Raw genomic sequence first — 15681 nt, forward strand, 5'->3', positions numbered from 1 at the left:
CTTGAGTCCTCATTATGTGCCAAAGATGATTCTGAGCGCTTTACATAGATGATCTCAATCTTCACAAGAAACTCTGAATTCATACCAACTCAGGAGTTGCAGCTCTGGGTTCAGAAGTACCCTGCCACTTACTAGCTGTGTAACTTTGGGGAAGTAGTACTTAACCTCTATGTCTTGGCTTCCCCATCCACAAAATGCAAATAGTAGCAACAAATGCTTGTCCGTATAGAGAAAGCACTTAGGATATTTTGTAGCACATAATAAGTGTTCCATAAATGCCACTTACTAGTGGCAAGCTTTCTAAATTTTAGGCAGTAGCTATGATTGGGGCTGACTTATTCCAACAATTTCTGGCAGTATTCCTGAGTAAAGAATTGGGGAGAAGGCCAGCAGTGAAGGTGCCTACAGATCCTTGTGATTCCACTAGAATCTAAGTCTTCAGGTAGACTTCTGGGTCTCTGAAATCCACACCAACAGAGGGGAGAAACCATGCTTGAGGACAAGATCATGCCATCTGCCTTGAGCTCACCGCACAATATAGGCACCATTTGTGCTCCATTACAACTGCTCCCACAAAGGTTTCTATCGCCCACCCCATGGCCACCATCTAAGGCTGGGATAGGAAGAAGGCGCAAACACCAAAAGGAAAAGCTAGTAGTTTATATAGATAGATATATAGATATATAGATATTGATAGATATTGTGTTTACATAGTCCACAAGTTAAATGCAGGTATCCATAAGAAGAGCATTAACAATAAAAATACAATCTGTGTGTAGCCAAGTACAGAGACTTAAAATGGTAAAACAGCAAAAAGGATCTCACAAAAGTACAAATATACAGTACAAATTGATTTATTTAAAACAGTTACAAAAAGCACAACAAAATAGAGATTATCCTTAGAATTATTAATGCTTTGTTAAAGATCAGGTAGGATTAGAGGGTAAGAAATGGTATTGGGTGGAGGGAGCACCTGACTAGTTCTAAGGCTTTAGATACAATGCAGTTGATTACATATTAATTCAGCCATTACATACTGGGGATAGTAGATGGGGGATCAGTAATTTATCTACAGGGAACTCCTACACAGATCCATCCAGACCTCCCCAGTGCCATCCTTCTCCACTCCTTAGGACCCTAAAGCCACCTGGATGACAACATTCCCATCCTTCTTTCTCCACCCCATTCCCTATCCATATATTCTTCCCTCGCCTAAGGTGCTGTGCAAGCTGAGAGCAGTCTGCTCTCTGCAGCTGGATCATATACTGTTTTGGCTACAGGGATCCTGTGTGACTAAGAAGGTTGTAGGGGACAGCCTTATTTTAATACTTTAAGTTAGCCATGAGTACAGTCAGTCCCTCCCCCAACATAATCTAGATTCTCTTGAATGCAAGTATCAATCAAGTGAGGGATCAACCCTGCCTTCAGCAATACCAGCAATGCACTAACCACTCACAGCTCACAACTACGTGCAAACTCCCTGTCCAGGGGGTGGGTATAAAACCACTGTGTCATCAGCTCACTCTCTCTCTCTCTCTCTGAAGAACCTCAGTCCCCATGACAGTCATAAAGACAAATAAATGCTTGCAAGTTTGACAATAGGTAAAGGCACATGGGCTGCTGCCACACACGCTGCAGGCAGGAACCCAATTTGAGGCCATCTTCACTGCTGGGCATTTGCAGTGGAATGGCTTTGGGATCACAAAGACTTTGAGTTCGCAATCTACCAGGGGGGATCTAGGTTTTACTGGAGAACTAATAAAGAAACCTTTAGTGTGAAAAGTGCATTTATGACTATTGTTCCTGCTGGGGAGGCAGCAGGGCAAACACCTCTCCTCCTTCCGCCCCAGGCACTGTGCATAGTCTGCAGCTAAGGAGAGAGTGCAGTCGACTCTAGCATCTCTGGGGCCAGTGTCATCCTAGGCCCAGACCAGGCTTCTGGTCCAAAGATGGATCCTAGAGTTGAAAGAGCAACTGACAGCTGCAAAGACCCAGATGCTTATTTTATTATTGCATAATGTGGGAGACCTTCCCTACCCCAGGGAAGATGGAGGGTGAAGGCTTCCCAGCAAAGGGCAAACAGGTTCCCTCCCGATCAACATCCAACCTAATAAGGTTCAGCTCCTCAACTGTAGTGTACACTTTTGCCCATCTGGAAGGTACTGTAGCCTCAGTGTGGTTTAGTAAACTTAGCCTAGGAGGCCAAGATGTCTCCCTAAAACTTAAGTCTCTGTCCTATTTACTTTGTTTATAAGACTGTGACCTAACTTCCCATGGCCAATTCAATTAACCAGGTTGTCTTTACTCCAATGGACCCAGGCCTTTTCCCAGTCAATCCATGTCCAACCCTTCATCTCCAGCATGATCACTCAACTCTTCAATATGCCTGCTTGCTGCAGGTTTAAATCACACCACCATCCTGTGCTTCCCCCTAAATCGCTCATGATGCCCACCAGTAAAAATAAAACTAAACCCCCACTTGAGGTGCTATTTCAGCCAAACTTTAAACCCTCTTCAAACTCCAGAATCCACCTAACTGGAGCTGGACAAACTTCACTGGGATGCTGGCATGGGCCCCTAATGTGGTTCCCTTCATTTAGTTTTTAAAACAGGATACGAGATACCACAAAGGAAAGAAGTTAATACAACAGAAGACACCACGAGTAGAAACCTGCTTGTTTCTTCCTCAAGATAGTCAGACATTTGGAGCCAAAAGGCTCCCAACAGCACCGAAGCCATATCCCTTTGGATTCACCAGTCCACCAGCAGCATTTCATACCATCCCTATTCAACATGACTTTGCTATAAAATAATGTGGCCTAACACAGGTAAGAATGAACCGGACGCCTAGACTTAATCTACATGGCCAAAGACATGGAGGATAGGGAGCTGTAGAGGGCAGCAAGCAGGACAGTGAGCAGACAGCAGCAGTGGCAAAGCAGCGCAGAGCAAAGCCCTTGGTGGTATGACCAACTGGGACCAAGAATATAGAAGGATCAGCTCAGATCGGCTGAGGCCCCTCCCCTCAGGTACAAGCACTCAGCTCTGAACTCCTAGATCCCCTTCCCCCCATGCCACCTCTTCCTCATGTACACTAATCTTGATAGGAATGATTCAAGACTTGGCTTATTATCCATCCATGACTGGGTTCTCCTATTCCCAAATTGGTATACACATTTTTATACCGTGCCAGACAGTCAGCAGTCCTCCTTTCTATTCCTAAGAGCTGGAAACGTCCTACTGCTGACAAGAGACAGGCTCTGGCCCTCGTCAACTGCTCATTCCTAAAAAGTTGACAACTTCCCACTAAAATACTCACTCTCTAAAAACTGCTCTCATGTCTCCTGTAAACTCAGGAAATTCCTATAAGGAAGAATGGACACACCACAGGTTAGTCATATTTTTCATGCCTGGAGGAAAAGACTAAACTAGAGGTTAAAGGCAAGGGGAAGGCCACAGCTCTGACCGAGATTTAGAGCACAGAGCTTCTTTTCCTGGGGACCATATTTTATGAGATACCTTTGCAGCTCAGCAAAATCAAGTGTTAATATGTATATATGCATGGAACGATATTGTGATATTACAGGAGCTGCTGGTATTGCTTCACCAGCAAGAGACAAAAGAGGAGCAGCAACAGAAAGGTCAGGGCCCAACCTGCCAGGGTCCTCAAGAATTTCTCTTTTCCAGAATTCCGTGGAAGTTAACAGGTTGGAAAGTCACAAGTAGCCCAAGTGGAGCGTGATTTGATTTAAACTAATTGGTCTGTATCTGGTTAGATATAGGTTTGCCCCATAAGCAGAAAGCTCAGCTTATGTCCTTGCAGACACTGCTTGAGCATCTTCTGTGTACATGTCACTAAATTCAGTTGATGAACCTTCCTATGAGGAAGGACGCTTGTGAGAAACCCGTGCAAACAATGAACTCTAGGAATGAGCTGCTCATGAAACAGCCAGAGATGAGGCCTTCTCCCAAGGCTCTCATTTGAGGAGATTCCTCAAGACTCAACCCCACAGGCCCCCACTGTAGGAAACAAGCCAGAGAAAGCAGCATTCAGAGAATGGGGGACAGAGAAGGGGAAAGATATGATCCCAAATGCAGTACGCAGTTGGTGTCTGGTTCTGATACAAACCAGATACTGAAGCACTCGTGGTCAGGTCAGCAGCTTCCTTTGATGGACCCCCAAAAGCTGACTGACCAGGCGACTGCTTTCAAGGAATGAAAGAGTGGAGTATAGGGCTTGTAGCAAACAAGCCAGTTTCAGTCACTCTGTTCCCCCAGGAGAACAACCTTTAGCACCTGAACACTAAGAATGACTCCATTCTCAGAACTTCCCCTCCCCCCAGGAGGTAGGTAAGATTATTTATCCCCATTTGGCAGGTGGGGAGGAAGTGAAAGAGCCAGAGGTCACGAGACTTGCCGAAAGTCCTTGACAGAGCAGACATCAGACCTCAGAGGTTTGGACTCCTGATGCCAGGCCAGGTCGCGGCCAATCCAAGTACACCTTATAAAGGACATGACAGGATCATAGCCTGGGAGAAGTCTAACCAGAGAGCTGGGTGGACAATACCCTGAGTTGCCTTCAAGAGTCTAAAGACCCCCAAAAAACAAACAAAAAAACTCACCCACCTGAAAGCTAGTGGGGGAGCCTAATTCCCAATACCCAATGGAACCCCACGGTCTGAGCTGATGCTAAAAGTTGTGAAGAAAATGTGGGATTAAGACATTGGCGGGGGCTGGGGGGGTGCAAATGCAACTAAGATTGAAAATACTTTTTGCAGAGGAATATACCACCACAAAATGACATCTATTCAGGTATTGAAATGTTATCAAGACTATCCTAGAATCTTAGAGCTGGTAGTGGGAGGGGATGGCTTGGAGACACCAGAATGCTGGGAGAAGCAGTGGAATAAGACGTGAGGGGCACATGGGACATGTGAAAATGCTATGACGGGCCCTCCCAGCCATGCATTTGCCCTGCTCCAGGGCATAGTTCCCTTCTTCTTTCTCCACCAAGCTGTTTGGCAGTGGAAGTGGAGGGGATATGATTTTGAGATTTTAAAAATAGAGATTATAGCTGAAGGGGAAACCAGAGAGACCCCTACCCACCAAAAACTAGAGGTCTTGGTCAGAGTGGACAAAACCAACTTTGCAGACAAGGAAAGGCAGTGCAGCTACAAATGAGGCCCAGGTCACAACACCATGCAGAGGTAAGGGCAGCAGGAGGGTGGGAGTGGCGCAGGCACTTAGGCACAACACAGACAAAGGTGGGGGATCAGTGCCTGGGAAAAAAGGGTCTACTAGTTCTTTCTAAAGTCACCATTACCAGCAAGATTCTGTGAGATTTCAAAGTGAGTCTGGCATGCTGAATTGGAGGAGTTTTGTTAGGTGAGCTACCTTTCCAGAGGCCCTGCCTAGAACCCAGTCAGCCTGGCTATCAAGTCTCTCTCCCAAAGTCTCCTGACTGAATCCCTGGCAAGGTAGTACTTCACTCTGAACCCTGAAGGGGCTCTCCCTCTGGGCCCCCGTGCTGCTAGAAGCCTTGTAGGCGGAATGGTGAGGAGAGATGGGGAAGAGCTATGAAGCAGAGGATCAAGCAGAGTCCTGTAGATCAGAGTGCTCCTCCCCTACACACTCAGCCACAGACATCTGGAACAAAATCACCCTTTAAAGTGCGCATCTCTCACAAGAAGGGTTCTGGGTGGGAACCCTCTTATTTCCAACCTTGGGGCCTCCTGCCCTTCCACCACAAAAAAAGAAAAAAAACTTCTGACAGTTTAACTGCTACTATAAGCTGTGGATCATCATTTTTGGCTCTCTTTACTCCCTCCCTCTGCCATCTGCTCCCAAAGCCTGGACTTTCTCTTGCAGGAGCTAGGGATGGGGAGGAAAGAACAGGGAGGCCCTGATTTTGGAATGTTTCTTCTCCTGTGTGCACCCCCTTCCTTCCTTGCCCCAGGCCTGCTGCTCCCCATCACAACACCCTCTGGGATTGTCCTGAAAGGACACCATGGGGTAATGAGCAACAGACCCTGCCTTGGGAGGCTGACTTCATGCCTCCCCTTTCCCCCAAATCTCACTGCCAAGAAAGCCATTCCCTGCTCGGCGTGTGCAAATCCTCTGCCTGCTCACGGTGGCCAGGCAAGGCTCTGGGGTAAAGCCCCAGTCCTGGTCTGGGAAAGAGGTTCATTTTCCCGCATTGGAACGCCCTTCAATGGACAGCTTTACCTCCTGTGGAATGAAAGAGGGACGGAGCAGCGCAGCCCGTGCCTCCTCCCCTTGCATGCCGTATCTTTGGAAGCTCGGGGTTGGCCAGCAGGCCTGAGCACCAGGCTCAGGCTGGGAAGGCTCTACCACATGGGAGCCCTCTCCTGCCGGCTGGCTCTTCCCCTCACTGTCACATAGCTCTCTGGGTCCCAAGACCGTCCTCTCAGGCCTTTCTCGGGGGGGACCCAGCTGGCCTGGGGGAGCACAGCTGGCCTGAGAAACTGAGTTACTGTTCAAGCTCTGTAAACTGATAGAGATGCAGACATCTCCCACCTGTAGCCGATGGCAGGGCAGAGAGAAGAGTTGTGTCGTCCGCCCAGGGCTGCAAGAGGACCAACCCTGGCCATATACAAAGAAGGGGTGCTCGGGGGGCACCTCGATGCTCACTTTGCTCTGCTGCTCACCAACCACAAAATGTAGCATGACAAATCCAGGCCATTGGCTCTCCTGAATGTCCACGACCGTGCTAGAGTCAATCTTCAGCCCCCCACTCACTTCGGCACTGCGCACAAAATCCTGGGTCTGGAGGTCCTCCACCCGCTTCAGCTCTCCCGTAGCCAGCTGGATGATGGCGCCTTTCATGAAATGCGAAGGCAAGTGGGAGGAGGTAATGGGGGGCGGCGTTGGCTCTTTGTCTGGGAAGGTGGCTCTGGCCTGCACGTCCAGACTTGATGCTACCAGGATCTCCGAGCCCACAGGCAGCAGGCCTGAGTCAGTTCCAGTGGGCACCAGGTTGCCATTGGCTACAACCATTGCTTTGGGTAAAGGTCTATGTTTTACTGGTTCCTGATGGGACTGAGGGTAGAACCCACGGGCCTGATTTTTCTCTGCCAGCTCTGCAGGGTTCCTGGCTGACCCTCGCCCCTCACCCTGATGGTCGGGGGGATGATGGGATAGGTTGAGGGGGCTGGGTTCCTCCTTCCTCTGAGCTGCCACCACACGATAGTCCTGAGAAGCTAAAGCGCCAACCACTCGCTGGACCTCAAGGTCGGTGTCCGGGGTCCCCCGGTGTGCTGGTGCCGCTACCTCCACCCGTGGAGTCTGAGAACCTGAAAACAACTGTCCATCCACCACACATTCTACCACTGGCACCAGTCCCTGGCCTTCACCCTTGCTGTTGGGGGAGTCAAGGGCTTCACTTTCCCGTCTTACTAAATTTCGTTCTCGCGGTCTCTGTCCTCCATTTGCAGCAGCTGCTTCCAGAGCAGACTGGCTCTCCTGAGGGGTAAGAACTGGGCTGGCGCCTGCTGGAGGGGGTTCATGCAAAGTATACCCAGCAGGTAGCCTGGACATCTGATAATAAATGGGCATCCGACCCGGAGCAAGGTCCAGCGGCTGAGTACTTGAATGATGTGGCAATTGCCCAGGTGGGGAGGTGGCAGAGGGAGCTTTGTTAAATGAGTGGGCCGGGGAGGGAGCCTGTGGGGGAGAAGTGGCTCCTTCTGCCAGAAGTGAGGCATATGGCACAAAGTGTGGAAGGTGTGAGGTGGCAAGGTTGGCAGAAGGAGACAGGAGGGGACTCGGTAGGAAATTAGGTGGCACAGCATAGGGAAGGCTATAAGGAGACCCAATGAACTGCAGTGAGGTGGATGGGAGCTGAGCATAGTGGATTGGGGGATAGTGGATGCCTGGATGTTGAATTAGTGAAGACGCTACATTAAACGTCGGGGGCAAGGGGCTCATATTCACCACAGATGGGAGGCCAGTTGGTGAGAAGGTGGCAGGTGGCACAGCCACCTTATACAGCATGCCATACTGGTCCACTGTCAGACCGGTGATGGCCTCAGCTCCATCACCCCCCAGGCTGACTCTGGTTCCTGCCTGGCTCTGCCCAGCCACCACAACCCCTCGGGACCATTCAGAAGCATCACTGGAGGGTGTGTGGTTAGCGGAGCAGCTGGTAGTTCTCCCCATATCCTCGCTGGTCACGGGGAGGTCTCGTTTCTTTGGTGGAAGGCATTCCTGACTCCTCTCATGAACAGGTTTCATATTGCTCTGTGGTATTCCTGGAGCCTGGAAGGAGTCGGCTTGCTCCCTGGGGCATCAGAAGGGGCTTCTCTGTAGCTTCCCTGTACCCCTCTCTGCTTCTGGCTGGGGCGCCCACATCTGCTAGGGAACAAATCAGAGGCAAAGAAAAGTAACCTAGGGATGAGCTAAGACAAAGGAAATAGAAAGAACTGTGCCATGGAGGAAGATGTAACAAAGGGGACTGTTAGAAAATAAGGAGGAAAGAGAAAGGGGCAGACAAGGAGGCTACCCCCAACTCATCCAGCCTGGGACATGAGAGAAACACAAGGCACAAAGAGCTATAGAGACAAGCATTCACCAATGCACAAATAACCTGTGGGCTCCACAAGCCCAGAGAGACCAACAGCTTCACAGTTAGTCATGTGTCTCATGAGCCATGAGCACCTTGTCTCTTTTCTGCCTTCTTCCCAAAGGGGGCTCTGAACACATGGTCTTTCCTGCTGGCTCTTTTGAGTTTTTTTTTTGTTTTTTTTTTACACACATGGAGTTTTGCTCTTGTTGCCCATGCCAGAGTGCAATCGTGCAATCTCAGTTCACTGCAACCTCCGCCTCCCAGGTTCAAGCAATTCTGCCTCGGCCTCCCGAGTAGCTGGGACTACAGGCATGCACCACCATGCCCGGCTAACTTTATCTTTATACTTTTAATAGAGATGGAGTTTCACCATGTTGGCCAGGCTAGTCTTGAACTCCTGCCCTTGGGTGATCTGCCCGCCTCAGCCCCCCAAAGTGTTGGGATTACGGGTGTGAGCCACAGCGCCGAGCCTCCTGCTGGCTCTTTTTCTTAAGTTTCTCCTTTTGCTACCAAACATGAATGTGCCACCTTCTTTCCTGAACACATGACCTCATCCTTGCTTCCTTTCTGTAGCCTAATTTGGGTTATGATCTCACCTACCGCTATCCCAAGCCTGGCTAAAAACTCTCTTCCTCCTTTGCCTCATATCATCAGTACCTCAAGGACCTAGGTGTCAAAATCCTCAGGTCTGCTTGTGTCTTTTTTTTTCAAACTTTGCTCCCTAACCAGGTTATGAAAATTAACATCGTTGCCCCATGAAATAATACATTTTAACTCAGCCTCTATATAGTGAGAATGATTAAACTAGTTTGCTGTCAACTTGTTTCTCCTCTTCACCAAAGAACAACAAAATTCTTCTGACCTTACGTACACTTCCGGTTCCCTAGTCTCAAAAGGCTTCTTTTCTTCTCAGTGATCACCTTCAATTTGCCTTCTCTACTCATTCCCTTTCTTTTTTCTTTGTGCTTTCTTTTACTAATAGCTCTTTCTCCACTGTAGGTCTGCTCCAGGCACCACTCCATAAAATTCTGGTTCCATTCCTCTAAACATGCCTGTTTTTTTCCCCATATCTGTATGATTCATAAGAAAGTTCTCTTTCCCCTTTCTCTTACTGTCACCTTTTACAAATGCTTCTGTCCATTGTTATAAAGCAACTTTTTGGTCTGAACACTTCAGTACACATGAACTTTGCTGCCTATGTCTTCCAACCAGGTTCCAGTTCTTTGGATCTGAAAAGAGCTTTCTATATTATATTCTGTTCTGTTTTTCCACTGTGACATCCCAGATATTTTCCTGAAACAAGGAATTCAATGTGCCGGTATTACCTGAGTTTCCAGTGGTGCCTCTGAGCAGCTGTAGTAAGTGTCCTCCCGGCTGGCTCGGGAGCCTAGAAGATAGAAACAGGAATGGAGTAAGCGGCTGCCTGACCTCTGTAATTCCAAAGCATTACAGTATACACGTCCTTGCCTCATCTTCTTCCCCACAGGTAAACGGTACATTTACCCAGAGTGCTCAGGCAGTTGAACAGAAAGAAAAACATCTTTAATGTTCCAACTTGTAAGAAGACATCCCTGAAAAAAAATTTTCATGTATCACATTTCATTAGTTTTCCTTAACATCATTTCCCTAACATCTACCTGTGCCTGTTCCCCAAAGGTTAAATTTGCTTCCAATACAAATTTCAGATAAATGCAAATAAAAATGGAAGTTTTAACACTGTTCCCATATGAACAGTGGGAAGCAGGAAAAATCAACTCCATGGATTTCCCCTTTATTCTGGGCCTGTGAAAACATAAATATGGCGTTATTTAAATGAAAAAGGCAGCACTAGATGAAAAAGAACAATTATTTATGTTTCTGGGGCAGAAAAAGAGGTCAAGGGGTAGTCACTCAAGGGGAAGACTTACTAAGAGATTTTCAGGGTTAAAAAAAATGAGCGTGTGTGTGTGTGTGTGTGTGTGTGTGTATGTAAAATTTTCTGAGTGACAACTTTATACCAAGTGCTGAATCGGTATGAAATAAACTGAAAATATTGCCTTGGTCCTCAGGTGGCTAACATTGGTGAAATAAAACTACCGCTAAACCATCAGTATGTGAATCTACACTTGCTAGAAACGCAAAGCGTGAAAGAATGGAGCCTTAACCTCTGAAAACAGAGAAAGTAGTACAGATGAGTGAGTGCTCTGAGAAACTGACTATCCTGTCCAAGTCCTATAGAACACTCCAAGCCTCAACCCAAAACAAATGCAACATCTCTCTTGAGATTGGCAAGGTGCAGGTGTACACAAAAGGTGGAAGGATAGAAAAACATAGTGGGAAGACAAATTCCTAATTCCACACACACATATTACACAGTGGCATAAATGATGCCTCTTTTCTCCACCAGCAGTTTTAGTAACTGAAAAGCAGTTTGCTTTCTTCTTCATTCCCAACAGAAACTGGGGTCACATCTTCAATCCCAAAATGATCCTTGCTTTCTGTAACGAAAACTTTAAAGAAAACCTGCCTCCAGGTCACCCAGAGTTTAGCAAATATAGACTAGTAAAAGGACCAAAAGAGGCAAAAGGTCTGCAGAAAGGACAACAAAGAGCCAAGCCTGTGCGCCAGATTCCCACAACGCAAAACACACTTAAGAATCCGAAACCTCAGCCTCTCGAGAACCTCACTGAAGATCTCAAAGGGAAAACGTAGCTTGTGACCCCAACCGAGCTAACAGGCTGTTAGGAGAGTTGCCAACGCTGCTAGCAGAGCCCGGAACCAAGCTCCTCATCACGCTTGGGTCGGAATCAAGGGGCTGAACCCAGCTGGAGACTCAAACCTCTGCTAGAGGTGCGAGACTAGGGTTATGGCTCCCAGCGGTCCCGCAATCCTTGTGCCAACAAGGGTAGGGCTCGAAATTGGGAGTTCTGCGTTTAGAGAGGAGGGGGTCCACCCTTCACCAAGGGGGCAGGGGCGAGGCCCGCAGGCGACGCTTCCTTGTTTGGGGGCCCTTCCCGCCCCGCAGACTCTGACACCTTGGCTCGCAGGGACACAGCCTTCGGGGCGCCGGGGCCTGAGGCCGCCTTTCAGGCCAGGCCAGAGAGAAGCGCAAGGGGGGTCTAGGTGCGGCCTCTCCCCTCTGTCTGTCCGCGGTTCATGGGCCCCGGCTCGGCGGAGCAACGGGCTCCTGAGGGCCACTTCCTCCGAAGCACCGAGCCCAGGCCTGCCTGGCCCCGGCGGCCACCACTTCCAGGGACACTCACCAGCCCATTTCACAGCGCTTCCCGGGATCCACCCGCTCGTCCCGGAGCCGCCGCAACCGCGGCCGCCGCCATCCCCGGCCCCGGAGCCGCCCCACACCCAGCGCCCCCCCAGCCGGGCGCCCGGAGATGGCGTCAAGCGCGTCCCGCCCCTGGCGCGGAGAGATTGCGTCGCGCCGGGGTGGGAGAGCAACGCCCAGGACTCCCCGGGAAGGGAGGGTGCCACACTCCCATCGCGTTCGGCGTTCCCTCTGGTGGGTGAACCAACTCTTCTCCCTGGGACCGGGTCACGTGAATAGGTCTGGGCCCGGCCCCCTCAGCCTGACCCCATAATGACCCCGCAATCGTTCCACCTCAGTATATTTTGGGGGTTCCCAAACAGCCCCGGGGCGTGGTCATCGGCGACCCCCTCATTTCCTGGACTTCTTGTCCTGACTTGTGCAGCCTTTTCTGAGGAACTTCAGGGAACCCCGAGGTGACCTAGGCTCAGGAGAAAAGGAGATACCTCTTGGGGACCCAGGTGGAGATAGGAAGTCTTTTTTTTTTTTTTTTTTTTTTTTTTTTTTTGTGAGACGGAGTTTCGCTCTTGTTGCCCAGGCTGGAGTGCAATGGCACGATCTCGGCTCACCCAACCTCCGCCTCCCAGGTTCAAGCAATTCTCCTACCTCAGCCTCCCGAGTAGCTGGGATTACAGGCATGCGCCACCATGCCCGGCTAATTTTTTGTGGGTTTCTCCATGTTGGTCAGGCTAGTCTTGAACTCCCGACCTCAGGTGGATCCGCCCGCCTCGGCCTGCCAAAGTGCTGGGATTACAAGCGTGAGCCACCGTGCGAGGCCAATAGGAGCTCTTTAAGTGTTGAGAAGTGGCCCCCGAGGGAGGTAAGAGAGTGAACCCCACTCAGGATCTAGGGGAAGGTGACAAGGAGTGGAACACCTGAAAGTTTAGAGAGAGGCCGTAGTTTAGTACAGTGAGAAGCAGCTTGGTTTAGTGGAAAGAGGGCTTGACTACTCCGTGAAATATTAGGTCACCATTCATTACAAATTAACTAGTCAACTTCAGAGTAACATGAACATCTGATTAACTTAAGTGAAAACAAAATTGAGCGCCAGTTGAATTTATGTTTGAATGACAACTGGTTTTTTTTTTTGTTTGTTTTTAAAGTATTATGTTGGTGCAAAAGTAATTGCGGTTTTGGCCACCGAAATGGAGACTTTAAGTTTCTGCAAATTCTGTTCAAGAAATAAAATCGAGCCGGGAGCGGTGGCTCACGCCTGTAATCCCAGCACTTTGGGAGGCCGAGGCGGGCGGATCTCGAGGTTGGGAGATTGAGACCAGCCTGGCTAACACGATGAAACCCCGTCTCTACTAAAAATACAGAAAACTAGCCGGGCATGGTGGCGGGCGCCTGTAGTCCCAGCTACTCGGGAGGCTGAGGCAGGAGAATGGCGTGAACTCGGGAGGCGGAGCTTGCAGTGAGCCGAGATGGCGCCACTGCACTCCAGCCTGGGCAATAGAGTGAGACTCCGTCTCAAAAACAAACAAACAAAAAAAGATATATCATTGCAGTTTAGTGTGTGTGTACATATATATATATGTGTATATATATATATATATTTTTTTTTTTTTTTTTTTTCTTAACCCTGTTGCCCAGGTTAGAGTGCAGTGGTGCCATCTTAGCTCACTGCCTCCTCAAATTCCTGGGCTCAAGCAGTCCTCCCACCTCAGCCTCTGGGGTAGGTTGGATGATAGGCATGCACCACCAAGCCCAGCTAATTTTGTAAAATTTCCTGTAGAGACAAGGTCTTGCTATGTTGCCCAGGCTGGTCTTAGACTCCTGTGCTCAAGTGATCTTCCCTCCTCGGCCTCCCAAAGTGCTGAAATTTCAGGCATGAGCCTACCACACCCAGCCTCGGTTGTATGTATTTGTGTGTACAGAAAAGGAGTAGAATACATAACTAATTAACATTGGATATTTTTGGGAAGGAAAGTGGAATTGGGTGGTGGTCAAAAGGCAAAGAACTTATATTATTGTTTGAATATTTAGGAGAATATTATCTTAGAAATAAAAAAAGTAAGTTAAGATACAGATACAATGCATGATCTCTAAGATTCTTTCTAGGGAAGCCTTAGACCTCAATTATGTTTTCTCACCTGGATGGGCACATAAGGCCATAAAAAATTATCAAGCACCACACACACACACACACACACACACACACCACAAATGGGAAAAAAACATAGTGAAGTTACTGCTGTCATCTAAATCATCAGAGTGTTTTGCTTCATTAATATTAATATTGTTCATGACAGTCTCCTCTCTCAGTTTGGCCAAGAAGGAAGTCCTGTGGTCACTCAGTGTGTCCGTTTTAGCACTAACTGGCATTCTGGTTTCTAGTTCATTTCTTAGCTCACTAAACTGGCATTAAAATCGTCAAGATAGGAACCCTTGGACTATCCAAGCTTTTCAAGGATAGCTAGTTTCTGCCAGATCAAGATACACACTCGGAGCTGGATTTTTTGTACAAATTTGAAAGAGTAGATACAGGTAGATGTAAGCAAAAAAAAGTTTTATAGCTACCAACCATTAACATAATGACATATGTGATACAAAAGCATGTCCATTAAAATATAAAAAGCAGGATGTTCTGATTGGTGAAACACAGGTGATTTCCGGGTTTGGCACTGCAGTCCCAAAAGGGTGGGTCATATCTCCGCTGTATCCCATTCTAGAACTCTTTACTACTCTGAGTAATACTTTTTTCTTTGGTTGTATATCTTGATGGTAGAAAGCTCCATAGCAACAGTTTGACAGGTATATTAGTGATAAGTAAACTAATAAAGTTTTTAGATATATGGCACAAAATCTAGGTAACCAAAAGTTACCTAATTTATCCAAATATCTGTATTATTTTCTGGAATCTGGATAATGTCCCTATTTAAGCTATTTATAGTCAGTAAACCAGGCCAGGTATGGTGGCTCACTCCTGTAATCCCAGAACTTCGGGAGGCCAAAGTAGGTGAATCGAACTCCTGAGGTCAGGAGTTCGAGACTAGCCTGGCCAACTTGGTGAAACCCCCATCTCTACTAAAAATACAAAAATTAGCTGGGCATGGTGGCCCGTGCCTATAATCCCAGCTTCATGAGAGGCTGAGGCAGGATAATCGCTTGAACCCCGGGGGAAAGGTTGCAGTGAGCCGATATCGTGCCACTGCACTCCAGCCGAGGCAACAGAGTGAGACTCTGCCTCACAACAAAAACAAAAACAAAAAACTGATAAAGTAAAGGGTTTTTTATTTTTGATGTGTTTTAGGTATTTGGGGTATTTGGAAAATGAAAAGTTAAACTTCAGTCTGTTTTGTCCACTTCTTCCCTTTCCCTGGATTCCTATTGAATTCCATTGTTGTGTATAGATTGAATTTTTGTGATGGGAGAGCTTGAGCTGCTCTGTTGGAAGGAAAACAAAGATAAAACCCTGTTATGTGGGTTATTTTTCTCCCTGAGCAGTCAGGAGTTGCAAACCAGCTCTCTGTGTTACCTAGTTCTCACTGGTGATATTTCTTGTCCTGTAATACAGGGAGGGGAAACTCAGGAAACTACCCCAACTCTTTTTGACAATGCAGATCAAACCAGAGAGAAGCATTGGTAACCATGCGTGTCATAACAAGAGGAGTAGGTGGTGTCTTTCATACTGTCATGTCTTCCTGTTTGTATACTTGAGTATGGCAAGGTGTCATTTCAGGAAAGGAACTTTTATCTTTGGGTGCTAATTGCAGAGACAACAACAAACCAGCCAGGCGCGGTGGCTCGTGCCTGTAATCCCAGCAATTTGTGAGGCCAAGGCAGGCGGATCACTTGA

At 48.0% G+C, this 15681-nt stretch overlaps 1 protein-coding gene across 2 annotated transcripts; it reads right to left on the reverse strand.

Annotated features, from left to right (window-relative positions):
- Positions 1-645: 645 nt before the first annotated feature.
- Positions 646-11982, reverse strand: ATXN1L (ataxin 1 like). 2 transcript variants are annotated; one of them, XM_033218889.1, is made up of 3 exons: positions 11827-11982; positions 9910-9971; positions 646-8370 (listed from the first exon to the last, which is right to left on the reverse strand). In XM_033218889.1, exon 3 carries the CDS (start codon positions 8251-8253, stop codon positions 6184-6186), a length of 2070 nt encoding a protein of 689 aa, XP_033074780.1. In that variant the 5' UTR covers positions 8254-8370; positions 9910-9971; positions 11827-11982; the 3' UTR covers positions 646-6183. The 2 variants fall into 2 exon arrangements, with proteins under 2 accessions (XP_033074780.1, XP_033074781.1); XM_033218890.1 differs by having other exon boundaries at positions 646-8373.
- Between the last annotated feature and the right edge of the window lie 3699 nt (positions 11983-15681).

The sequence above is a fragment of the Trachypithecus francoisi genome, unplaced genomic scaffold (assembly GCF_009764315.1).
Source record: "Trachypithecus francoisi isolate TF-2019V2 unplaced genomic scaffold, Tfra_2.0 Lachesis_group10, whole genome shotgun sequence".
Lineage (NCBI taxonomy): Eukaryota > Metazoa > Chordata > Mammalia > Primates > Cercopithecidae > Trachypithecus > Trachypithecus francoisi.